This window comes from Phoca vitulina, unplaced genomic scaffold (assembly GCF_004348235.1).
Source record: "Phoca vitulina isolate PV1807 unplaced genomic scaffold, GSC_HSeal_1.0 scaffold4, whole genome shotgun sequence".
Lineage (NCBI taxonomy): Eukaryota > Metazoa > Chordata > Mammalia > Carnivora > Phocidae > Phoca > Phoca vitulina.
Window position 1 is genome coordinate 78,377,868 of NW_022589707.1, and position 27,083 is coordinate 78,404,950.

At 39.5% G+C, this 27,083-nt stretch overlaps 1 protein-coding gene across 2 annotated transcripts in view; it reads right to left on the minus strand.

Moving 5' to 3' along the window:
• RELN (reelin) overlaps positions 1 to 27,083 on the minus strand; it is a 496,941-nt gene that overhangs the window by 199,072 nt on the left and 270,786 nt on the right. For both annotated transcript variants that reach the window (XM_032402324.1, XM_032402325.1), the window contains exons 9-10: positions 13,480 to 13,576; positions 10,451 to 10,691 (exon numbers count right to left, since the gene is read on the minus strand). In XM_032402324.1, the coding sequence (XP_032258215.1) occupies positions 10,451 to 10,691; positions 13,480 to 13,576 (338 nt within the window). The remainder of the gene's footprint in view (positions 1 to 10,450; positions 10,692 to 13,479; positions 13,577 to 27,083) is intronic.

Sequence of the window (27,083 nt, forward strand, 5' to 3'; positions counted from 1 at the left end):
CGAAAGGGCTGGCTTTCTAGTAAAACACACTTGGCTACAAAAGTCAAAACTGTTTGATCTTGGAGAAGCCATTTGGCCTCTCTGAGCCTCTGTCTTTTCATCCGTGGAATGGGAGTAAGTGTGAGGATTAGATGAGATACTGTAGGCGACATGCGCCCTAAAGATTGGGGAATCTCAGGAAATCAGTAAATGTTCATTACCCCCATCTTCATTCATTCACTTAACAAACCTTACTTCATTCATTCGCTTAACAAACCTTACTTCATTGATTCACTTAGCAAACCTTACTTCATTCATTCGCTTAACAAACCTTCCTTCAGTGAGTGTCACCGGGCAGGTTCCGTGCTATGTCCTGTGCTAGGCACAGAAATGATGAAAAATGTTATGTTTTTGACGTTCATATAGAGTAAAATAAATCTCATGGAACATTGCGTTACTTAGTGATTAAATGTGTCACCTTCAGATCAAAAACAAACAAAAAGGGTGCATCAGTCAGGGAGGCTCTGGGGATTTGTTTGACTAGTTACTTCCGGTAGCATTTATCAAAATTATTTGATTCCATATTATTGCCACCCTTGTCATGGTGATTTGGCTCAATTCCATGTTTCACTAATGCTATTCCACATTAATTACTGTACAAATACGCAGCTTTGGAGGGAAATTGTGAAAAGCACACGACTTGTGTTTAACCCTTCATCCCCAAAGTACTGTTATTAGCTTGACAAATTATATTCTGGCTCATTCTACAATATCATGCACCCACCTCTTGGGGGAAACATGACAATAAGAGCAATGCAATCCAAAGTGAAGAACATCCCAAGCAAAGGGAATTTAGGTAGACAGCATGCAATTAACCAGGCTGGAATCTGGCCAGAAAGATCATAGTTAACGTTCCGATTCTTAATGGAAAAAGACATGGGAACATGGACTAACCACAAGTCTTACTGAGCTCAGGTTTATCCTCATTAGAAAGCCGGGACTTAAATCCCTCAAGTTACACACCAGATAGTTTCCAGTAGAGCGATTTGCAAAGCACATTTCTGGAAAGCATATCTGATTTCCTCCTGTTTGTCTTTATACTGTAAAAAATAAAATAAAATCATTGAAAGGATCATTGAAACCTTCTTCTGGGGTGCTTAATTTCTGGAAAACAAGTTGGGCATTATAGTAGGCAGGTACTGATCTGCCAGGGGATTACATCCCCCGAAATGCATGTTTAAAAGTGAACTCTGCTTTGAGTGTGATCATCCCTTTCACCATTCGTCTTAGGTTTTTTTCATTAGCCTCAACCTGCATGAAGACTTTAAATTTTCAGACAAATTAATTTACATGCTTTCGTAATTTGGACATAATGACCTTATTCTGCATTAACAATTCCACAATTTATGATAAAAGTATTAGACAGGTGACAGCAGAATCCCATAAAGCTCCAATTCTTATTCAGGACTGGAGATCTGCCTAGTGTCCACTGGGACAATGAATTTGGCAAATGCTTAATGTACAAGAGCTATAAGAAAATTAATAGACTCTCCTGTTTTGACTTAATGCTTCCCCTTAATGGGTTGTTGATTTGCCTAATGGCTGTTGTCTTCATTAGGGCCTTTGGTGTTTGTTAAACAAGAAAATTGTCATTATTACTGCATATTTATCAACAATAAGTGTAGTATAGAGGAAGCAGTCTGTCTAAATGGAAGCAGTAATAGAGAAAAAAATAACATATGACCCTTCTAAATTCTGTATAGTTATTCCAAATCCCTGGCCTAAATTTGAAAAACTTAATAAGTTACTTTTTAAAGAAATTTCTTTTAAATACATGCAATCAAATCACAGTCTATTCTAAAGGACAAACCTTCCTCACAGCGTTGATTGACTTCCCAACACGAGTTGACATAAATGTGTAGAAGGAGCCATCTGGAATTCTTTGCTAGCCACACAATGAACTCGGGTAATAGAGAGAGAAAGATTAGCAGGTGCGGGCACGTAATCAGAGTGGGAAGAGTTCTTAAAAATAAAAAATATGCGGAACGGCACCTATCTCACAGTGATCTGCCTTTAATCTGTGGGTCAATTCCAGAGTTGACAGAAGCCAGTGATTTATGCCTTTGCAAGCCAAGAGTAACCAGGCTAGCTGAGCAGATATAAACATTTATTAATGGTGACTGAGCAAAACATACACTCTCTCTTTCTCCCTCTCTCTCTACACACACACACAGATACCAGAGTCACGAATGATTCATGCTTTCAAAATACAAATTCTGGCTGCCACTAAAGATGAGAGAAAGCAAACAAAATGAAGCACATGTTTGACTAAGAGTCGCCTCCATGGTATATCGATCCATTTGGAAACTCTGCTCCATGGGGTACTATTAAAGGAAAACAAAACAAAACAAAACAAAACAAAACCCAAACCCAAACACTTGCTCACAGCTCTCCTCATCGTCCATCCCTGGGTTCTCCTGTGAGTGCTCCCCTGATCTTTGCGGCTCTTCTCTTTGATGGTGAGTTACAGAAAGCAGGCTGCTAGCTGAAGGAGCTCCAGGCTGGCCCTCCAAAAACTTAACATTTAGTGTTTTTCTTTGACCTTGAAATTAAGGATGTTCTCAGATCACAGGATGTATGTTTGAGGAGCTGGAAAGAGATGACTTTGATGGATTTGTCCAGATGTTTCAAGAGTGACTACGGGAAATGAAGTGCCAAACCCATTTACAGACACCCAGTGTTTATTGACTATTGATACAAAACTTGGATGATAAGGCTTCCTCATGTGCTGGCACATATGAAGGATTCATGAAATGCCATCATGACTACTATTTCTATTATCATCGTTACTACTATTTATCATCATACGGTTACTATTATTATTTATTATTATTTAGCATCCATATTAGCGCAAGTATCATTCCTGGATATGAGACTCCTACCCAAGGTGAAATGCTGATCCTTGATACTCTAAGTCTTAACTGGAAAGGGCTAAAAAATTGGTTCATTTCCCTTAAACCTTGATGGCAAAAGCAAGACCATTGTCGTAGAGTTGGAGCACAAGAAGTTGCCCTAAGATGAATCACTGCCCTGCTTCAGACAGGAAGAATGGGCCTCCCACTTCCGAATGTGGCACAAACACCCACAACCGCCTGACCGAGAGACGTGCTCCCGTGGGATGGGGGATGGCAGCCGTGGCAGTATTTAGCTATTCTAGCAACTGTGGATGAACAGGCAGAGTACACTCTGTGTCTTTTTTTTTTTTTTTAAAGATTTTATTTATTTGTCAGAGAGACAGAGAGAGAGAGAAAGAGAGCACAAGCAGGGGGAGCGGCAGGCAAAGGGAGAAGCAGGCTCATGGCTGAAGCAAGAAGCCCAATGTGGGACTCGATCCCAGGACCCTGGGATCATGACCTGAGATGAAGGCAGATGCTTAACCGACTGAGCCACCCAGGTGTCCCTGTGTGTTTTGAATAGGAACGATGGACACAAGTAATTCTTGATTCTCCTAGAAATCATATACAAAGGTTGAAAAGGGATGCAGTATTCTATAAACGAAGGCAAAATCATCTTAACCAGTAATTAAGACAGGTGATTCGATACTGAGTAGGCTTCAGTCCACTTGCCTTGTGAGTCCATGATCTGCTTACTCTGGGATATTGCTAATGAGGGTGGTGCTCTGGGGAGCTTTTTAATTTGCAGCACTGTATTTATTGGCATTTAGAGCCCCACCTACTTGGTCATGAACAAAGGGCTGCTTAGGGATTTGCGGAAAATAAAACATCATGATGGTAATTAGAAGCATAAGAATGTGGTGTGTCTTTTCTTCCACATGGACAAGTTTTCTGGAAAAACACTGGAAGATGAGTCAGGCAAGGCCATGCACTTGTAAAAAGAATGGAGGAGAAACACAGAAGGCTATAGAGGAAGAACACATTAATTCCATAACCCCTTGCAGCTTACCAACCCCAAATCAAAAAGCACAACAAATGTAAGGCTAGATTCCATATTAAAAGCCAAAACTGTTATACATCTATTTTATGTTAATTATCCAAGAGCCAACAGATGGTAATGGCCTTCTACCAACCCAGGACAGATTTAAACTGGTGACCTATAATTGCAATTCTCCAGATCACATAAACTCCTTAAGTTAATTACTCTATTTGGTCTTATATCAATCTGCCCTACTTGAGATAAACAAGAATTGGCTCAGATGAAATGAATTAAATATTCCCAAAGAAACTGAAAAAAAAAATCTAAAGAAGATAAGGAGAAATATGCACTGTGAATATGAATCATTTTCATCTTTCCTATCTGACCTGACACCCTTAAACATTATTTTTGAGGTCATCAGCTAGGCAGTCTACAGCCTCACTACTTTCTACTCCCTTGTTTTATGAACAGTAGCATTTAAAAAAAATCATTTGTTGTTAATAATAGAAACTATTAATAATTCTGATTACATAAGTGGCATTGAAATTTAATTCCAATGGAAACTATCTCTTATTTTGATTGCCAAAGGTTACATGTATGGGCAACATTTGTGTCCAACTTAATCATTTTAATGCATTTGATTCTGATGTTACTTCAATGACATATAAGGATGACATAATTTGTGAGGTCTATATTTTTTCTATCCTATTCTCCCCCACCTCATAATCAGAGCAGTCAGCTCACTCCTTTGCCTTCTACACATTTTCCTCTATGTTCACTTCCTTGTGGAGCCTATTCTCTAGGTTTCAATATAGAGAACACATATTTATTAAACCCTTTCTATGTGCTAGGGACTGTTCTAAGGGTTTTATGTGTATTTTCTTATTTAATTATCACAGCTTGGGGTGGATACTATTATTATCCCTGTTACAGATGAGGATACTGAGGAAACAAGAGATTAAATAAGTTGCCCCAAACCACATGGCTAATAAATGGTAAAGCCAAGATTTTAACCAATATATTTAAGCCCCCTTTCTTAACAGTTGTGCTGTCTCCAGTTTCATTCACAATATTTTCAGCTGACTTCAAGTCATCAGTGAATATGAAATTCATTTTCTCTCCTCCTAAACTAGATCATCTGGTTATTTTTTCCAGCTTCTCATTCATTCTGTTAACACCTAACAACAATCCATCATGTGCCAAACACTGGAGATTTAAAAATGGTTGAAACAGTCCCTGAGCTTAAGAAGCTGACATTCTAACCAGGGAGACAGAAACATAAATGGAAAGCAAGGTTGTAAATGCACTCATAGATGTATATGTACCATGTAAGAGAATATTGAAATGGAACTACTCCACATTTTAAGGTGAGGGTGGGATGGACCAACTACAAGGACCTAGTGAAAGAGGTGATAAAAGGGCTTAGTTACTCACTCACGTTGCAGGGATTCAAACTCAAAGTTGATGTGAGTAGGAAGCTGGAGAGCAGAGAAATGATTTCTTTAGAGAGGTTTGGTGGTGAACTATGCGTCCCACCCATGACCGCATCAGAGGAGGAAGGTATCTTCTCTGCTCAAGCCTGGTGCATTGGACTTCAAGGGTACCACTTGGACGGTATGCTGGATGGGCCTGGACTTGTGCCTAGAGCTGCCTGGAGGATGGCTAGGTAAGAAGAGGGCTGTGCTTAGAAGTAACTACTCTCCTCCCAATCATGGATCCAAGGTGAACGTTTACTAGAGTGTACACTTCAGCCCATGGACACAAGAAACAGCCTAGTTTGTCTAAGATCCTGCCTCAAATGGTTCCCTGGAGGGGCAAGAAGCCCTCAGTGGAAACAGGTTGTAGTCATTAACCTGAGGTCCTGTGGCTGGAAGTGGAAACAGACATGGGAGATGCATCAAAGAACAGCAGGTGAGAGATCCCCAGCATTAGTGAGGAGCGGGGAGATTTCCAAAGAGCCCAAAGGTAAACTGAAGAGAGAGTCAGCTTTGATCGCTTGCCAGGCCAAGGGATCAGTAGTTACAGTTTATAACAATATCTGCCTCTTGCCTCTTCTGCTTCCTCCACACCCAGCCCTGGAGGGTTCAGAGGCTGAAATGCATGGGGTGGTGAGGACCGAGAAGGAGCTGACCACTGCCATCATTCCCACTGCAGCAGACCTAAGCCAGAGGAGGGGAGAAGCTACGGATGAAGCTTGGAGCTTAGGTGATTACAATGATCTGATCATATCTGTTATTGATCCGGGACTATCTGAGAGACAAAAATGATTGGATGCCTTATTTGGTCTCTCGGCAGTCTTGGGATCTGCAAAGAGAACAGAGATAAAGAAGCTCTCAGGCTGAACCTCAATGGTCACTGGGGGAAACAAAGAGACCTGTTTTCCACAGCCAGTCCACAACCCCAATTCCTGCTTGTTCAACCTAATAGTTACATCAGCACAGAGAGGACGGAGACATGAATGATGCACAAAGTTCACACAGACAATGACTTTGGAACTGGGCCCTTAGGGAGGCTGGGAATTACCAGGCAGAGAAAAAAGAAGGTGGAAAAGCATGTGTAAAGTGTAGCAGTGTGGAATTCTGTGCTGGGTTTGTGAGGCTGGAGCACAGTGGATCAGGAGATGAGAATGAAAGTTAGGTGGGGCCTGGACTAAGGGGCCTCGGATTACAGGCTAGGCCTCCACGGGAAGCCATCGGAGGTCTTGAGTATGGAGGGAGCATGATGTGATTTCTGTGAAGGAATGATGCTGGAGTTTCTGTCACTGACATCCCTACGTATGGTCCTTGCCTCTTAACACCCTGGTCACAGGCAGTCCACTGCTGTGAGACTTGATTTCTCTTTCTTCAGCATCTCATCATTATTATACTATATCACCTCCCGCATAGGCTACTGCAAATGCCTCCTGCCTCCATAAGCAAACCATGTCAATACTCCCATCCCCTTAAGTTCACCTGAGGTCAGCACTCAATACCTGTGATGGTCCAGTAACCAGGACCGTGAAAACAAAATCAGCTAGAAGAGTGTGGAGGAGAAGAAAGAGGCCAGTGCTTGGGCCGAACTCACTAAATTCTAATGTATAAAAAAAATCAGTCATCTGGAGGAAGGAATGTGCATTACAAATGGAATAAAGCTGGAGCAAGATCAAGAAATAGAAAAAAACCCAAGAATCTTTTAACCTATAGTCAGAGAGTGACAGGGAAGAAAATAGGCAGATAATTTAATAAATGGATGTTGGGAAGAAACATGGGCCAAACAGAATCACACTGGTTTATATTTACGACCTGTAAGAGCAAAGCCATGTGGTGAATGAAATCAAGATCAAGTCTGATTCCTCTATGTGAGTCCTGGCTCTCCCATGGGTGAGAGGGATATTTTGGATAAGTTACTCAACACCTCTATGTCTGCTTTCCACATCTGTAAAATGGGGCTACTATAGCACCTACTTTATAGGTTTATAATATATAATTATACATAATCCTGTGTGTATGTATGTCTGTGTGCATATGTGTGTCCGTGTGTGTGTGTGTATCTGTGTGTGTGCATGCATGCACCTGGAATTTTAATGTTCAATAAAGAGTAGCCCTTATTACTTAGACTAAGAGTATTCTGTCTGTGCTTGGACATTTTTCTGCAACTAAGCTCTATTTTGTAATCAAGCATACTTTCTCAATTGCTGTTAGACTCACTCTTTGATTTAGTTAAGATATAATCACCTTGGAGACTTTTACTGAACATAGAAAAGGTAATACATAGGTAGAGCAAGCAAACAAACAATAATCCTCAAAACTAAAAGTCCAAAATAAAGCAATGTTTAAAACATGCCCTGTGACCAATAGGAACATGGAGATACGCTTACGCTTTTTAATTGGTTATATTTAGTTTTTGTTTCAGATGCCACAAATTGAAGGAGAAATATTTAATGAAGAAGTTGCATACAGTTTAAATAAACAATTTTTATTGCTAGAACTCCAAATCACTTGGCAAAAGCAACTTTTTAATGCTCAGATATTTGAGCCAGAAAGCAAAAGGGTGGTCATGCAAATGAGGTAAAATGATAATTCTTAGATTCCATTATTGCAAAATTTTAAAGAGAATTTTCAAAACGAAACATCAGAGAAAAATTTCTACCTGATAGCTGTCAAAGAGCAATGATATATATCATTGCTACAGTGTTTTTTTTCCCCCCACAGGTCACTAGGCAAATCTCAAATGTATGATTGGTAAGTTTGGGAGTAAAATGATGGACCACAAAGCAAAATTATTAACCCACACAAAGTCGTAATTTAATTGAACACCACTGCTGAAGCAATACCACATTTCATGCATTTTTATCAGGGGTGGTACTAAAGTACAATCCATTAAGAAACTGAATGGCTAATTAGATTAGTATAACAGCTTGTAAAACAAGGCATAAAAATTGCATTTGTATAGTAAAGGGTACTGAGTCCAAATGATAAATGATCATCATGGGAAAAGGATGTGAATCCCAGGCCCTGAGGTCCCCGCATGTTTCCTGGGTTTTCATGTCTTCTTGCCGATGTTGAACAACATCAACAGAAATCCTTCTTAATCAAGTGGTAGTGGGATAGGACGTGGGATATCCTCACAAAGGTTCTTCTCTACACCCATATGAAAGGAATCCATGGACTCTCTTTCAAGGGACCAAGGTTTTAGAGTCTCTGTCAGGATGAATTTCCATAAGGTTTACTGGGTGTTGTCTCACACTGAGCAAGGATGATTCCTGTTCCTAATGCCAATCGGTGTGATTTCATCAACCACAAGTAGATTGTCTAGCGCTTGGTTTGTTAAACAAGAAGTTATTGTATCAGGGGAGTTCCTGTGTTGAAGGGTATAAATAATTTGGAATCTTTTTTTTAATTCAAAAACATTATTAAAAGGAGGTGAGCATCTTAGATGTTTAGGTTCTACTTGCTGCTCCTCTTGTGCTCTCACCTTCTTTGCGCAGCACAGGGTACCAGCAAGTCACATTTTACAAATTCCCTAAGCTGTATTTGCACTCTATTTTCATATACTGGAAACTTGAGAGGGCCCAGTTGAGGGTCTAATGACATCCTTTATATTGCCTCAGCACAACTTCTTCTTCCACACACTCTGGGCAGGCAAGCCTATGACTTCAATGTCCATTCAAAAGGCTGATAATTGCTAAACTTCCTCTGAGTTCCTGATTGCTTTATCTAACCTCCCACCAATTATTTCTTCTCGCTTGTCCCCAGGATTATCAAGATCAACATGTCCACAAGGTATGGTGGACAACCGTTAATAATACCATATTGCATATTTGAAAGTTGCTGATAGATCCTGAAAGTTCTCATCACAAGAAGAAAATTTTGTAAACACATGAGGTGATGGATATTAACAAAACTTACTGGGATGATCATTTTGCAATATATGCAAATATTAAACCATTACATGGCACACCTGAAGCTAACATAATATTATACATCAAGTATATCTCAATTAAAGAAAAGATCACCATGGCCAGAGTGAATTCATCAACTTCTGTGAACCTGCTTCTCCTTCTATGTTTGTTTCCATGAATGGCACTGCCGTCCACCCAGCTGCCCAAATTCTGTGTTCACCACCTGCTATTCCCCCATCATCTCAATCAGTCCTGAATCTTCTCTATTCCCTCTCCTAAAAATCTCTGAAGTCCATCCACATTCTCCCCTAAGTCTGGCCAACATGGTCTCCCACTGGATTTCTGTTACCGGCCGCCTATGTGGCTCCCCTACCTGCACTTTCTCCCTTCCATCCCATTTCCATCCTCAAAGGTATATTTAAAAAATAAAATCTGATGGTCAGACTTATTTGGAGCAATTCAGTGACTCCCTATCACCTTCAGGATAAAATTCATACTCCATAGCAGCTTGCAAGATCTTCAAGGTTTTGTCACCGGCCTTATCTCCACATTTAAGTATCACAAGTCTCAACTCAAAATCTGTTAGACAATAGATTGAACGTTGTCTAAGACCTTGCTCTGTGCTCTTGCCATCCAGACCTTATATATATGATTTCTGATTCTAGAAACAGTACTCCTCCCACCTGGCCAACTGCAAATTACCTTTCGGTCTCTGCTCAGGTTCCTAATCTGGAGCACGTTCCTAATCCCTTGAGACGGGATTCGGTACTGTATATTGTACTTCCAGAGCTCTAAACTTTCCCAGCAAATCAGAGAAATTATATTGTTTTGTATTTGCATGTTGACATGTCTAACTACCCCCACAAAGTTGACAGCCACGTGAAGGGAAGAAACATATCTGCCCTTTTGTGGTTATACTCTCTAGGTTCAGTCCAGGACACAGCACAGTGGGTCCTCAAAGATACTTACTAAATGGATGAATAAGTCAGTGTTTTTTGTACCAATGACTCCCCATCCTTAAAAGAGAAGGTAACATAAATAAGAGTATTACTTATTCCTTTACTAGTGGATTTGGTAAGAATGGTTATCTTTGTCTGATCTGGTTGATTAAACTTTAGGTTTTAGAGGGAAGGAGAAGAAACAAAAAAGAGCTCAAACCTTAACTGTAGCTCCCGGGAAAAAAAGCCAGTTGCCCGTGTCTACTGGATCAAGACTGTCTTCTAAAATGACTTGTCTGTGAGCTGAGTTGATGATCAGGATGTTATCTAAGGCCCAGCAGGCTTCATACACTTCGCCTACATGGAGACTTTCCTGCTTCCACTGAAACTGGACGTTCTCCCCTTTGGTGTCTTCAGGAAGGTAGAGGATGTGTATGATGGTGCTGACATTGGAAGGGGCTCTGGAATATACGGTAAGATGGGAATTGGTGCCACATAATAAATAAACAATGACGCTCAATGGTATCCATTTTTTCTTTCTTATAGATCAATTTTGTTTTTTAATTAAGATTGTAGTTTCATTAGCTTAACATGATACGTATCACAGATTAAATACTCATAATCCTACAGCCCTTAAATCTTTTAGTATATGCTGATGATTAAGATGTTCCTATTAAGTGATGACAGTTTAAACATTAAACGTCTTCGAGAGCTCTTCTCTTAACACAAAGCAGACACCGAGTATATTCAAGTAAGCCAGTAAAGGAATAATCAAAGAGAAAATGCACACACTTGATGGTGTCTGCAAAAAATCAAAGTGTCTGCAGCATAGTTTTTTGCATGTCGTAGACACTCAATCACAAAAAACTCAAATAATCTCACAGTTGATTTTATTTGATACTAAAAAGGAAAAAAGAAAAACTACAAAATTGACTTCTTAATTTTGATTCTTTTCTTGAAATTTTGTATCTATGCTATTTCAAAATCTGTGTTTAATAATAATTACTTTATTTCTTGTAACCAGATACACTTTTATTTGTTTTGTCTATATCAGTGTGAGATTTGCCATGAAAATGAAACACTCTATATAATTCTTTACAACTTGATGCAGATCAATCTTTAAAAGCTTGATATAATTTAACATGATTTTTATAGTATATCTGTTAGAATCTAGGCCCTTCTGCTATGTGATAAAGTACTTTTATTAAATATTTTATCCTACCAAAGTAGAAACCTGTTATAGTAAAAATGATTGCTTTAGCCAAGATTAAAAGTGGTACTAAAATGCAAACTAGTATTACCCTGGGCTTACTATAAATCAGTTTTGAAAGGACTACAGAAAAGACATATTTTTCACTCACCAATGAAGCACATATATATCCAAAGAATTGTCAGTGTAGGTTATAGATGGTGTACCTTACCTTTGGGGGTAATCAATTGCCTTTTCTTTTAAAATATTGCACAATGACTATGTTTTTAGCTTCAAAAAAGAATTTAAACCAATGAAAATAGTACATTTTAGTTTGAGGAAGTGACTGAAAATATGTTCACTCTGATCACTACTACTGGTAAGGAAAATTTGCATTAATGAGCATGATAGCTTGGAGCACGGTCTAAAATTGAAAGTCTCATTTAGTGAAAAACCAAATGGAGTCAGCTGAATGTGATCTTCATATGTTGTAATTTAATGTGTACATTCACTATTTGTCATATCAAAAATGTGTAGCTGTTTTCCAGCAAGAAATGTCTACTACAATTTACCTAAACTATGATACATAACTATTGGATAGAGAAAAAAATGGAGGTTAGGATAAAATTTTCAATATGCTGCCTTGTTTACAGCCATTTATATAAATAAGTATTTAATATGAATGCATTTTCATAATAACTACTAGAAATTAGGAAGAATAGCAAAATGCTGTTATAAAATTGACATAGCATGTCAGAGCTTGGCTTGTACCCAGTCCTTACAGATTATATGGTATCCTGCCTCAGAGAGAGATAGTCTATTAAAATCCATGAGGTAGGGGCGCCTGGGTGGCTCAGTTGTTAAGTGTCTGCCTTTGGCTCAGGTCATGATCCCAGGGTCCTGGGATCCAGCCCCACATCAGGCTCCCTGCTCCACCGAGACTCTGCTTCTTCCTCTCCCACTCCCCCTGCTTGTGTTCCCTCTCTCGCTGTGTCTCTCTCTGTCAAATAAATAAATAAAATCTTAAAAAAAAAAAATCCATGAGGTAGAATCACTTTTCTCAGTTTCTGGTTGGAGTAGACCTTGGACATGTGACAGTTTTTTAAATTTGAAATACGACTGGAAACTTTGGGCAGATTGAGCTTTGAAGACTAAGAATTTAAAGACTAATATTTACCCTTCTTCCCTAAATAAATAGCAATTCTTTCAATAGGGAAATACGGTAAGGAAATTAGCATGTGAAGAAAGAAAACTGTACAAAACTGATGGAAAATGTTCTACTTGAGTTATATGAATTTAAGAACTAAATCAATCAGACTAACTACTTTATAAAAGTCCCAGGCAGTTTTTTCTTTTAAATATCTTACCAGACCTAAAATCAGGCATCCATTTTGAATTGTTTTATGATTTAAACTCTGCAGAAGGAGTAAATATCATTTGTGTTTTGCTAATTTAACCAAATTTTTTCAACTTGAGTGAGCTTCTTCTTTAAGCATCCTACCTCATTTCCTTATTGAGGGATTTTTTTTTTTTAAATAAAGAAAATATAATAAAATGACTACAAGTTGCATCACAATTATGATAATAGAATTTTAGAACCTGCCTTTGGGAGGTTGGATGGGAAATGACAGAACTAAAGATTAGATGCAAAAGCCCCAGTGGCTATGAACTCATTACCATCCCAGACTGGAAGGAATTTACGCGGTAATCTCGTATATTCCTAGGCCTTGGAGCCAGCCCATAGCCCGGCCACCTAGAGAGTAGAGTGATGTTAATTTGTGGAGGATTGCATCCTAAAAGTTATTCTCTCAAATATGCTTTTATCAAAAATGGTTTGTTACAGCTACTATGAACTGTGGGAGGTTCTGAATGGAAAATGACACTTAACAATACTTCTTCAAACAGGGCAGAGAGTAATATGTGCAGGCATGTAATTCGTGTAATTAACAACCAGAGTACTTGACCATGCAGAATAAAATCGGTGGTAGAATGAAGGCAAATGGGGAAGTAGAAATCCACTTACGTCAGGATTTATGAAACTACTTGAAATGATAACAAACCTAATTCTCTCCAGCTGAATCCAGTCTCCGGTATTATTCTTGGCGTACGACACAATGATGCTGGGGTCTGAGTAACTAAAGCGACATGAACCTGAGCCTGTAAAGAGCAATCACAGTAAGTTTCAAAGTTAAAAAACAGCGTAATGCATATTATCCGTCCTCCTAAATGTGAGACGATTTCGTAACAATTTACATATTTATTTAATTGCTTCCCCATTCTTCCAACTATGCTGAAATTTCTTTGGTTCTGATTCGGTTCCCAGTTCTGAGAAATACTATTGGATAAATAACTTTAGGGATCAAGAAAAAGGCAAGAAAACTGCAGGTTTCTAGAGAGATATATGAGTAAACTAAATTATAAAAGAAACACTTAGTTCTATGCTGAGAATATATGAATATTCTCGAATGATTAATAATGTCATTATGGTTCTTGCAAGTTAATATTAATTAGTAGCGATCGCATTAAATGGTATATAAGTCATTAAATGGAACGAGGACTAAAAGCACCATTCTTCTGTGTGTGTGTTATTTAAATGATTAGACGGCATGCGAGAAACTAAAATACTGCAAAGAAAATTCAAGTACTAAATCAGTAAGAACTGTTAGATATGATAGATATTATTCTACTATAGCGCAACATGAAAGATTTAAAAGACATTATGTCCCGTTGTGAACATTTGGTGATTATTTCTCACTCTGATTTTCCATATTGGAAATATGACCAAAGAAAGTTTTAAAACTCTGACAAGGATTTGTTTCTATGCATTCAATGAATTCACATAATAAAACATAGCATGACTATCATTTCAAAGATCTTCTCAGAATACCCTAAACAGCCATGAAGCATATGCCAGAAGTAAGTGAATAGCAAGATTTTTTCATACTATATTAAAAACAAATGAACCAACAGAAGAAGAAATAGTGCAATTTATGTTTAACTTTCACCCATCTGCTAGAGGAGCCTCGGTTTCAGCAAATGGCATCTGTTGACGGTTTTTACATTTGTAGTTCTCAGGAGTTCCAAGCTTTAATAGACTCATTTATTTTATTTCAGTGGTGTTTAGTACAACACCAGTTAATCTGCAATCGCCAAAGCTGGCAATGTGCTCAAAAGCCAAAAGGCAGCTTTCCCAGACTTACTCTCACAGCCAAAATGTGGGTGTGAAAAGTATAAAAGAAAGGGTATTCGAAGGACAGCTCCCCCCAGCAACCCTACACTCAAACACAAACCCACCGTATTCCATTTTGATCACTGCTAAAGTTTACCTTTCATAAGCAGCTGCTTAAAATAAATATCAAGCTGTGAGACTGGAACTGGAAGGGGCCAGGATTATGGGGGACAAACTTCAATACAAACAAGAAGGACTGGCAGACAATCTGTTTATTTCAAAACAAAGTTCAAATCAGCCTAAAGAATTTCAATGGTATGTATGTGCCTCCTTCATGTTGTATACACCATAAGGTATTTTTTTTTTAAGATTTTATTTATTTATTTAACTGACAGAGAGAGAGAGAGAGAGAGACAGCAAGAGAAGGAACACAAGCACGGGGGAGTGGGAGAGGGAGAAGCAGGCTTCCCGCCAAGCAGGGAGCCCGATGCGGGGCTCGATCCCAGGACCCTGGAATCATGACCTGAGCTGAAGGCAGTCGCTTAACCAACTGAGCCACCCAGGTGCCCCTACACCATAAGCTCTTAAAAGCAAATGTTTAAGGTGAATCCCTGAAAAAGAAACAGGTAGAACAAATGGTGACCAAAAATGTTCCTTAGAGAATGCAATTCCTTGCAAATTGCTTACAAATTAAGAGAGAAGGACAGTTGATAAACACCAGAAGAAAAAAAAATGTGTCCAAATACGACCTTGATGACAAATATGACTTCTCTCCTATTTCCTTATGCTACCATCTTAATGGTGGGAAATTTAGTTTATTATGCACCCATAAAACACAAAGGCACCTGGCAGGTGACTCGCTTTTCCTCAGCCACTTAGCCATTAAATTCTTGCATATCTATAATATTAATACCTTTATGAATCCATCTTCTCCTCAGCATTATCAATACACCCTCATTAGCTCGGGCCAGGACTCTGCAAGGGTGATTAGTTAGCCTCCCTGTCTTCAGCCTCACGCTTCCTTCTCTGGCCACATTGTTGCTAGTACTCTTCCTACAAGTAAACTGACTCATGTTACCTCCCTGCTTAGAATCCTTCCAACAATTCCTCAGGACTTTCAGGAGAAAGCTGCACTTGCACCCGCAGTGGACGAAGATGCACAGTTCCTAGAGACCAACTGTGTACCCCACAAACAGAACTAGCCCAGGGTCACTGTAAAGGGTTTCCATGTGAAAAGATGGTCAAAAAGGGAAAGGGACTCTGACACAGAGATGGACAACTGGATACCAGGACCAGGGGGTGGGGTACGAGGGGCCAGTCCAAGGAGAAGCACCCACCGCCCATGCCCCATGCCCAGAGAACTGAAGAGGGAGGGCCTGAGCTGGAAGAAGCACCCCCAAAAGAACCAGTCAGCTTTGGCTATCTGCCTCACTCTGAGGCCACCCCCACCAAACTCCCATTCCAAATGGTGCCAGTCCAATGAGTAAATGATTCCCCACTCCCACTCTGAAATGATTCTCACATATATTGGGTACAATTTTTCTTCACATAAACCCTTCTGGATTGCAACCCCACTGTCACCTAGACTTCAGCCAACAGAACAAGATTTTCCTTGCCCAGACTGACAATGGTTGCTTGAGCCTGTGTGGGATGAGGAGAAGAAAGAGTTAATCAGTGTTCCTGTGCCCAGGTGGCTAATGCCACCCCCAATTCCCCTTCCCTGTGGTGCCGAGCTGTCACAGACCTCAAAGCACCTTTTACGCAGTAAGGAGGCAGTAATAACCAGCTGCCACCTGCAACAGGTACCTCTTTCTTCCCCCTCTTAAATCAAAGATCTTTAATTGCCAACACTGAAATTTAAAACCAGAAAGATAAACCCAAATGTCAAATGCAAAGTATCCTCTTCTTGCAGATCCATTTTCTCCCCCTTTAGGTCCCTTCCAATGTCATGCTTCACTCTAAAGTAGCAAATTTGCAAGGATGTAAAGAACTACTGAAGGAGGGAAGATAATTCAGGATCATGGTTATACAAGTATGGTCTGCTAGCCATTGACGTAACTGGTCTAAAAATCCAAACACTTCCTCTGGTTCGTGATGGGCAAATGAGGAAAGTCCATATATTTTCATTTCTGCCCACGGCAAGGGTACAAGTAACCTACAAACATTCCTAACGTTTTGTATTCATAAATAAAATTGTGAAATTGCTGACATTTTAGGATTTATTGAGGATCCCCATCCAGCAGTCTAAGAAACCTGGCTCTCATGTAGAGCTACACATAAAAGGTTACTGAAACACCTACGCTGTGGGGGAGGACAGGATATTTTGTGTTAAAGGAATGTCATTAATATTGTTTCCAGTTGGTCTTGGTTGTCAATTCTTGATTTTAAATTGACAAATAAATTGATAAATGATAAAGATAAACCTACAGTTATTTACAGTAGCCATCATTTACATTATTATTGGTTATTTAGTGAACCCCACAGTATACAACGATGGATATTTTTACTAAAAACATTTCTAGTCTATTATTGTCTTATAGTTGGTTCTATGGTTTAAGAAATACATGCATTGCAATATAAATACAAGCCATCTTTACTCCTCTGCTAAAGCAGACATCTACATAATGCCCTGCAACTACCTTGCAACGGAACAACCCTTCACTAATGATGTCCTGAATCTGTGCTGCAGAATTTGTGCCATTTTAATAGCTTGCTTTGTATTATCAAGTTACTATAAAAATACTGGATTATTTTTTTAATTTTTCAGAATTTTAACATACAATCGTAAGTCTGAGTTCATTCTTATTAGGTTAAGAATGCAATACACACAGTTAAGAAAAACAGAAACACAGACATTAATGCCCTCATCTCTCTGTTCACAAGTCTACCTGTATCATATTCTCCATCCATCAACCAGTGTTTTCTGCTTGCCTCCTGTTGTAGCGGTTGAAATGTTTTTGTTCTAATCAATGTGAACTTCCTCACATGGTCTAGATCCCACCTCCTCTTGCTCCTTAAAACTTCCCCTTTCTTTTCCCTGAATCATCCATCTCTTCCCATGAGTTTCCCGGATCATTCCTGTCATCATACAAACATCACAGAAACATACAAAGCATCTCCCATCTTAAAAACAAAACAAAACACTTTCTTGATGTCACCCTCTTTCTTCTCCTTCTCATTCTATTTTTGTTCCCCTGTACAGCAAAACTCCTCAAAATGGTTATTCAGTGATTGTCAAAACTTCACATCCTATTCTCTCCCTGCAACCTTGCCCCCACCCTCCGCACAGGCTCCTGCTCTCAAGGACCACCCTGAAACTCACTGGGGGGTCCATGTTGCCAAATCAACAGATCCCAAATTCAAGTTACTTGACTTCTCAGCAGGATTTGTCACAGTCGATCTCTGCCTTTCTCCCCTTGGCTTCCACCACCTTCTCGATTTTCCTCCCCCTTTACTGGCTGCTGCTTCTCAATCTCCTTTATTTCCCGTTTCCTTCTTGACCTCAAACTGTTTTAGTGCCTTTCTCTTCTCTTACCTACATCTCCTCCTATGATGATCTTTCCCACTTTCAAGGCTTTAAATAACATCTACAACAGATAACACCCAGGATTATACCTCCCATGAGGTTCCACACTTGCAGATCCAAACTGCTACTTATCATCCCTAATGAACATCTCAAACCCACTACGTCAAAATTGGAAGTACTGGTTTTCCGCTTCCCCAGTAGCTACTCGTCTTTTCATTTCAAATGAAACCACTCCACAGGCTCAAACAAACAAATGAACAAAAAACCCAGGAGTCATCGTTGGTTCCTCCCTTTCCCTCATGCCCCATTTCAGCCTATCAGACTGTGCTGGGAGTTCTGCCTCCAAAATATTGTTTAGCGTTATGTCCCTCTTGACTGCTACCGCCTTAGTCAAGTCATGAGCATGTCTTGGTGGTTTTCTTGCTCCCTCTTTTATCCTCCTGTCATCCATCATCCTCACACCAGTTGGGGGGGCGGGGTTTAAAATGTTTTAACAATTATACTGTTCCCTGCTTAAAACCGGCTCAAGGCTTCTCAGCACCCTAGGAACAAAAGGGTGAGCTCCCCATCCTGATATACAAAATGCTTCATGATCTGCTGTCTTGTACATCTTAGACCATCCCTTGTACTACTCTTCCTCTCTTTTACTATGTTCCAGCCATAAAGTGCTCTGGACTTCCTTTCTCTTCCCTGAACACTCCATCATCCCAGGATTTCTGCACTCCTTCTCTCCGCCTGAAGCTACACTTATGATGTCAATTTTCTCACACCCTAATCTCTCCTTATTCCATTCATATCTTTCCTCACTGACTCTCCCCTGCCTGGGTCCCTCTTCTCCCTCAGGTATCTGTGCAAATGTCACCTCCTCAAAGAAGCCTTCCCTGAGCACTCAATCTAAAGAAGCTTATCCCAATCACCAATCGTCCTCCATCTTATCACTCAGCTTTGTATTATTCGTAGTACTTTCAGTATTTAAACTTATTGTGTTTATTTAATCGTTTACTTGCTCATTGTCCATATCCTGTTAGGCTACAAGCTCCATCAGAGTAGGAACTGTGTCTGTCTTGCCCATTCCTTATGTCCCTAGTACCCACAACGATACTTGGTACACAGTAGGAGCTCAGTTACTCTGGCTGGATCATCAATAAGTTTGCTGTAATTTATTTACTTCAAATTCTCCATTTCTTCATTTTTACTGAGGTATGTTTCTACTAAAAAAGGGAACTACAAGGGGCGCCTAGGTGGCTCAGTTGGTTAAGCATCTGCCTTCGGCTCAGGTCATGATCTCAGGGTCCTGGGATCGAGTCCCACGTCGGGCTCCCTGATCAGCGAGGAGTCTGCTTCTCCCTCTCCCTCTGCCTGCCACTCCCAATGCTTGTCCTCTCTCTCTCTTAAATAAATAAATAAATTTTTTTAAAAAAGGGAACTACAACAGTAGATGAGACTTAAGGACTTTCTACTTGCCTTCAAGAGTCAAAGTGGAAAGTCATTTAACAGCCTATTTCCTCACCACAGATTAACACTGGTACTGTTGTAGGGTCACCCGGGTAATAATTTCCCCAAATTAATTAGAAGATGCCCTAAGAGGACTTAACTGGTTCTATAATCCAGTCTGCTTTCGGAATAAAAATATCAGAGACAAATTACACAAGTAATTATTGTCCATTTTTGTCAGCCAGATAAAGTAATGTGAAGAATAATGATAGCCAGATGAGTTAGTTTGCTTATTAGTAAAGCCTTATTATAATGGCCCGGGATAATTGAAAATAAGCAATTTGCAAAGTCATACAAGTTAGTCATAAGCCACGTAGAGTATCACCCCCAGGGCACGAGTTCTGAGCTCTTCATCAGGAATCGGTTTCTACTGCATGAAAAATTTCTCTAATGCAGTATCTTCTTGATTTTGACATTATCATGTCTCTTTAAGTTGATTTGTTTCTGTTGGAATATTTGAATAGTTAACACACTGTTTTGATTTGTTTTTTCTGAGAGAGAGAGAAAGTGAGGGACAGAGGGAGAGAAGAATCTTAAGCAGGCTCCATGCCCAGTGAGGAGCCCAATGTGGGGCTCAATTCCACAGCCACCCTAACACACTGTTCTAAGGGGGGAAAGCCCACTTTGACATTTAGGAACTTAGTATAATTGTAACCTTACAGAAAAATGTTACTTTTTAAATAAAGTTTATTTATTTATTTAAGCAATCTCTGTACCCAACATGGTATAGATCAAAAGTCACATGCCCTTCTGAATGAGCCAGCCAGGTACACTGAAAAATGTTACTCTTAATTGTAATATTATGGATTAATGAGAGAATCTTTGACGGCAGGTGCATGTTAATGTGTTATACAGGTTTTTTAAAAAACATTTATTTATTTGTCTTAGAGAAAGAGAGAGAGAGAGAGCTAGTGAGTGGGGGGAAGGGCAGAGGGAGAGAGAGAATCCGAAGCAGACACCCCGCTGAGCACGGAGCCTGACACAGGGCTAGATCTCATGACACTGAGATCATGACCTGAGCCGAAGCCAAGAGTCTGCCTCCCAACCGACTGAGCCAACCAGGTGCCCTGGTGTCATATAGGTTTAAACATATTTAATTTGTCTCACATGAGGGAAGTCTACATGACAATAAATTCAATGTTTGTTAGCATTACTGATAGTTCTATGTAATTTTTTCACTTTACTTTTTAGAGTGAAATTTCCTCTGATACAAGATATCTTTCAGAGAGGCAAGTCTGCATAGGGGATAGGAGAGGATGGGGGAGGCAGGCTGTTAGGGTTGCGATCTGGGCTTGGACACTTCTTAGCCACGTGACCTTGGGCATGTCACTTAACTATTCTGTGCCCAGTTTCCACATTTGTAAAATGTAAATCATAACAGCAATCTCTTCATAGAACTGACGTGAAGATTAAGGAGTTAACACAGGAAACATGCCTAGGAAAGAGTTCTTGGCCCACACTATTTAACAGATTTCAGCTATGATTCAATATTTTTTGTTTCACTTCACAAATTCATTTATCATACAAAAGGAACACATTTCTGACCATACTTGTTCTTAGGCTAAATATTAAATTGAATTACTGCTTATCAAAGAACTTATAGCGCATTTTTCCTATGGCTTCTTATATTTTAGGGCTGTTTCTAGGCTCTTCAGTGGAAATGTTATAAATTCAACACAGAAATAAAATCTGAGACTAAAATGAATAAACTACTTGTTTGTTAGCATTACTGGTAAATGTATTCGCGGGGAAGAGAAGAGTCTACCTGATAAGAAAAAGTGCTCTGGGAGAAGGATAGCAAGACAAATCGGTAGAAGCAGATCCATTTCATAAGATCCATATAATTACTGGAGTGGAGTTGAAAATTTGATTTTACAGTTCCTAGCATCCAAACAAAACAGAAAATCTGACAATAAAGAAAATAAGGTCTAATAACTCAAGGGAACAATAATGGTTGCTACGAGCAGGTAGGTACCACCATGTGCATGCCCACTTTACAAGGAAGGAAACAGAGGCAAAGAGAAGTTAAGAAACGTACTGGGAGGTAAATGGGATTCAGAATTAGATAGACCAGAACCACACTTTTGACCACTTCACTGTAACTGCTTCCGGGGAACAAAAGCACACTTTAAAAAAAAAAAAATAGTGCTACATTTTCACAGGGTCACAGCAGGTTGGGAGAGGTTTCTGTACTGCAACTTCTACTCAGGCTTATGACTTGAGACCATAGTGGCCTGTTCTTGGTACAGAGAAGAAAACCTAAAGAACTGAACCACCGTTAGCCTAAATATCCTGCCAGTCATCAACTCTGCTTTCAGGTTTTACAACAGGAGATGAGTGAAACTCCACCCAGAAGAAATGACATGTTGGGGCGCCTGGGTGGCTCAGTTGGTTAAGCATCCAACTCTTGATTTCAGCTCAGCTCATGATCTCAGGGTCGTGAGATCAAGCCCTGCGTCGGGCTCCATGCTCAGCACAAAGTCTGCTTGAGATTCACTCTTTCCCTCTCCCTCTGTTCCTCCCCCACATGTGTGTGCTCTCTCTCTCTCAAATAAATAAATCTGAAAGAAAGAAAGAAAGAAAGAAAGAAAGAAAGAAAGAAAGAAAGAAAGAAAGAAAGAAAGAAAGAAAGAAGAGAAAGAAAGAGAAGAAAGAAAGAAAGAAAGATCATGTTTACTTGGGCATCGCTTTCCCTGCAGGTGCCCTGAAGATCCCTCTCTTACTCTTACCCCACAGCCAACCACGCAAACTTCTGGATCCTTCTCCTGCATATTTATTAAATCGATATCTTTCCTTTACCTTCACCACTACCTCCTTAGATCATCTCTTACCCCCAGACCAATGTGATAACCTCGTGACTGGGTTTTCAGAACAAACACAAGAGGTTAACCTTCTTCCAAAGAGTTTTTGTTGTTTGATTTTAAATCTATAGAAAGGCATTTCAAAGAGATTTCTTTTAAAAGTTGCATTCCAAAAAAAGCAATATCCTAACATTTCCCAATTTAGACTATTTTAATTATGTGAAAAGCATTCACCTGATATAATATTGCAATCAGGATTAAATTTAAGATACCAGGTAATCCACGTTTGTATTCTAAATAACAAATTCCGTAATAACTTGTAAATCTGTTTCTGAAATAATCATTTCCCATAAAGAAACCATTAATATCTACAAGTGTCAAACAGTACCTATTACTTTTTAAAAGTAAAAGAATAAAAAGAATGGCAAAGCTTATTTCTCTATGGTGGTTTCCTTTTACTGTCAGAGAACCTCATCATTGTAATCGTAAGAAATACTTTATTGTAATCTTAGTCTGATCCATGAATCATCTTCCTCAACTTAAAATCACGACTGAAATTGGTATCAACTTCTACCCCAGGTTATATTTAAATAGTATACTACCCCTAGTATAATTTAGGAAAAAAGAGACAAGTAACTTTCCACTTTTGTTATATGGAGCCAGGCCAAGATGATTAATCTTTAATCTATCAATCAACCAATTAATCAATGAGTCAACCAATTATCAGAAGTATTTCTCATGTCAGAGATACATGTGAACTCAAAAACCTAGTTAACTTTCTTGTGATAAAGTCCCATTTCTCTTGACTTTGGCTGTCATTCAGGAAAAAGCAGAAAATGCACACCCTTTGAGCAACCGTTCCCACATAAGAAGTAAAACAGCATTTAGTGCTCGCATTTACATAAGGTTCTTGCGGTGACACAATGGCAGTCCGCACGGCTCTTAACTTCGGCTGTTCCTTCTACCAAGCTAACTCTCTTACACAATTCGGGCCTCTGCTTGATGGTTACACCCTCAGAAGCCTTCTCCTAGCCACCGCCAATAAAACGCTAGCCCTCACTTGCCGACCCCGATGAGTTTTCTTCATCGCATTTATAACTCGCTGACATATTCGATGGTTGCCTTCCCCCTCAGAATACCAGCTCCACCTGGGCAAAGATTTTGTCTCAAAAATCCCATCTCCTCAGTGCCTTGAGAGCTGCTTCACATGGATGAGGACCTCAGTGAATAGTTGTTGAAAAAGTGAATGAAAGGGCACCTGGGTGGCTCAGTGGGTGAAGCATCCAACTTTTGATTTCAACTCAGGTCATGATCTCAAGGTCATGAAATCAAGTCCCCGTCGGGCTCTGCACTGGGCATGGAGACTGTTTAAGATTTTCTCTCTCCCTCTCCCTCTGCTCCCCGCGCCCCCCACCCCTGCTCTCTCTCTCTCTCAAATAAATAAATACAATCTTAAAAAAAAAAAAAAGTGAATGAAATCAATCTAGGAGTCAGTTTAACTCTAGGAAGAAAGTCTTTTGGAAATACAATGATACCATTATTATTAACTTTTAAAAAATTATTTAAATAATTTAATTTTTTCTTGCTTTCTCTTCCATTGTTATTTATTTATTAAAAATTTTATTAAAGTATAATTAACATACAGTGTTACACTAGTTTTAGGTGTATAATATAATGACTCAACAATTCTATACATTACTCTGTGCTCATCACAGTAAGTGTAGTTTTATTATCTCTTTTGTACACTTCTCAGCAGATTAAGGAGATGGGGTTGACTTATAGCTTCAGTCCACCAACACAGAGACTGACACTCTTTTTTTTTTTTAATTTATTTTGGAAAGAGAGAAATAGAGAGATAGTATAAGCAGGGGGAGGGGCAGAGGGAGAGAGAGAATCTCAAACAGACTCTGTGCTAAGCTTGGAGCCCGATGACACGGGCTCAATCTCATGACCCTGAGATCATGACCTGAGCTGAAATCAAGCATTGGACGCTTAACCGACTGAGCCATCCAGGGGTCCTGAGACTGACACTCTTACAGGAAGAGCCAGAGGGGCAGCTCATTTGATCTCTCACACTGAGATTTGTTTGGGTGACTTGATGTCCCTCTATTTAATATCTTTTCCTGGTGACAGAACAAACTACAAGTTTAAGTTAACCACAATTGGGTGAATGAAGATATGATAAGTACTTTGATATTTCTCTGGGGTGGCCTTAACTAAAACGGATATCACAAGCATAAGGTTCAGACAAAATGTTTTCCTAGTTAACCCATAGTTTGTTCTTGTCACCCAGTCCTAGGATTTAGGACCACAGGGGGAAGGTCATGAAGATTTTTTTTTTAAATTTTTTATTGTTATGTTAATCACCATACATTACATCATTAGTTTTTGATGTAGTGATGAAGATTTTTTTTTTTTTTTTTTTTAAAGATTTTATTTATTTGACACAGAGAGAGAGAGCGCGAGAGCAGGAACACAAGCAGGGGGAGTGGGAGAGGGAGAAGCAGGCTTCCTGCCGAGCGGGGAGCCCGATGTGGGACTCGATCCCAGGACCGTGGGATCATGACCTGAGCCGAAGGCAGACGCTTAACGACTGAGCCACCCAGGCGCCCTGTAGTGATGAAGATTTAAATAGTATACTACCCCTAGTATAATTATATAGATCCAGGCCATGAAGAGTCATGAAGATGAGCACTCTCACTTTACAAACCTGTTGCCAGAGGTCCAGACAGCCTTCAGCACTTGCCCAAGATTATGTGGCAAGGTCAACTGGCAGAGAAGGACCGTATGGCCTGACTCCCAATCCAGTGCTCTGTTCCCTTCCCTGTTTATACCAACAGCAAAGTTGTCTGTCAATAAAAATGAGGCTTAAAGACAAGGAAACATTCTGTATAATAGTATAAATGTAAAGAATACATGGCTTAAAATATCTACGTTAAAAAAGTACTATTTTGCATTAATGATTTGGATGAATAATTTATTGGGAATTAGAACGCTAGCTGCAGCAGTATGTAGAAATCTCCATGGTCCTTACATATGACTTGTGAGATAAGCAAAACAACAGAATGTTAAGTAAAGGGAAGGTGATGTTTGCAGTTGAGGCTACTTGCAGGAGGGTATGAAAGAAGTATGGAAATGACATAAGTTTATCAGAATGTAAACACATACTCATCAATAGAACATATATAAATGTAATGCTCAATTCTAACATGTTGGTGTAGACAGGAACAATGTAGACACAAGTGGATTTACTATGAAGCTGATGAAGCTCCAACTTCAGGGCCCCTCCCCTTTGTGAGCAACTTCCAAGGCTCTGGGAAGATCTCTAGCAATGTGTTCACTTGACCATGTTTTATAATATTTGTTACTTTTTAAAATTTAAATTCAATTAATTAACATTTAATGTATTATTGGTTTCAGAAGTACAGGTCTGTGATTCATCAGTCTTATATAATACCCGGTGCTCATTATATCACATGCCCTCTAATGTCCATCACCCAGTTACCCCATCCCTCCAGCTACTGTTCATTTTTTTTTTTTTTTTAGATTTTATTTATTTATTTGAGAGAGAGCAGAAGCAGGGGGGAGGGGCAGAGGGAGAGGGAGAAGCAGACTCCCCGCTGAGCAGAGAGTCTCACATGGGGCTCGATCCCAGGACCCTGGGATCATGACCTGAGGTGAAGGCAGATGGCTTAACTGACTGAACCACCCAGGCGCCCCAATATTTGCTACTGGTTAAGACCGCCATCTCCATTCTGACTATTCCCTCAGCATAGTCCCCTCATGTTGGATAGTGTTGGAGTGGCCATGGCTGCTTTTGAGACTCAGCTAAGGGGAAGCTGAGTTTGAAAATAGGTTATTTTGGTTTAGTGCGATATGGTTATGTAGCTTTGCAGGTCACTTCTATTTCATAGTGTAGTCATTCTTAGCATAGAAAGAGCTTCCTGGGAGCACGTGGGTGGCTCAGTCAGTTAAGTGTCCCGTGTTGGGCTCCCTGCTCAGTGGGGAGCCTACTTCTCCCACCCCCTCTGCCCCTCCCAACTTGTACATGCTCTCCCTCTCAAATAAATAAATAAAATCTTAAAAAAAAAAAAAGAAAGAGCTTCCAGAACACTTCTACTGCCCACTGTGCTGATGCACCTAGCATTGTGACTCAAGGACAATGGTGATAAAGTGTTTACTGAGTGATGGCGATTCAAGAGTAGTTAAGCCTACTGACTGCAAGAAAAGTTAAAAAGCCCTGAAATCTTACAGTTCATACCTGAAAAAAATAAGGCAAAGATTTTTCAATTTGATGATGATCATTTAAATGGCATTATCAATAAGGAGTTGTGAAGGTAAACTGTTAATAATTACCAAAAAAACCCCAAGAAACAAAAAACAAAAACCAAAAACCCTCTGACCCACCAAGCTAGAAGCAGAACTATCTTTCTATTCCCTCTATAGAAAATATTATAAAATCGTCATTTGAAGAGGTGATTTGAGAATATGCAGCCGAAAATTCCAAGGAAAAAAGTATTATAGAGCATTTCAGTTAGGTAACAAAGATACTATGTTATATTTCTGGATTTGTCATTTTGGGGGTATTGTTAGGTTCTAAAAATTTGTTGTGATTTCTTTTCTCATTCTAAATAAATACATTTGCACCTAATTTTGAATGTGTGATTTTGTATG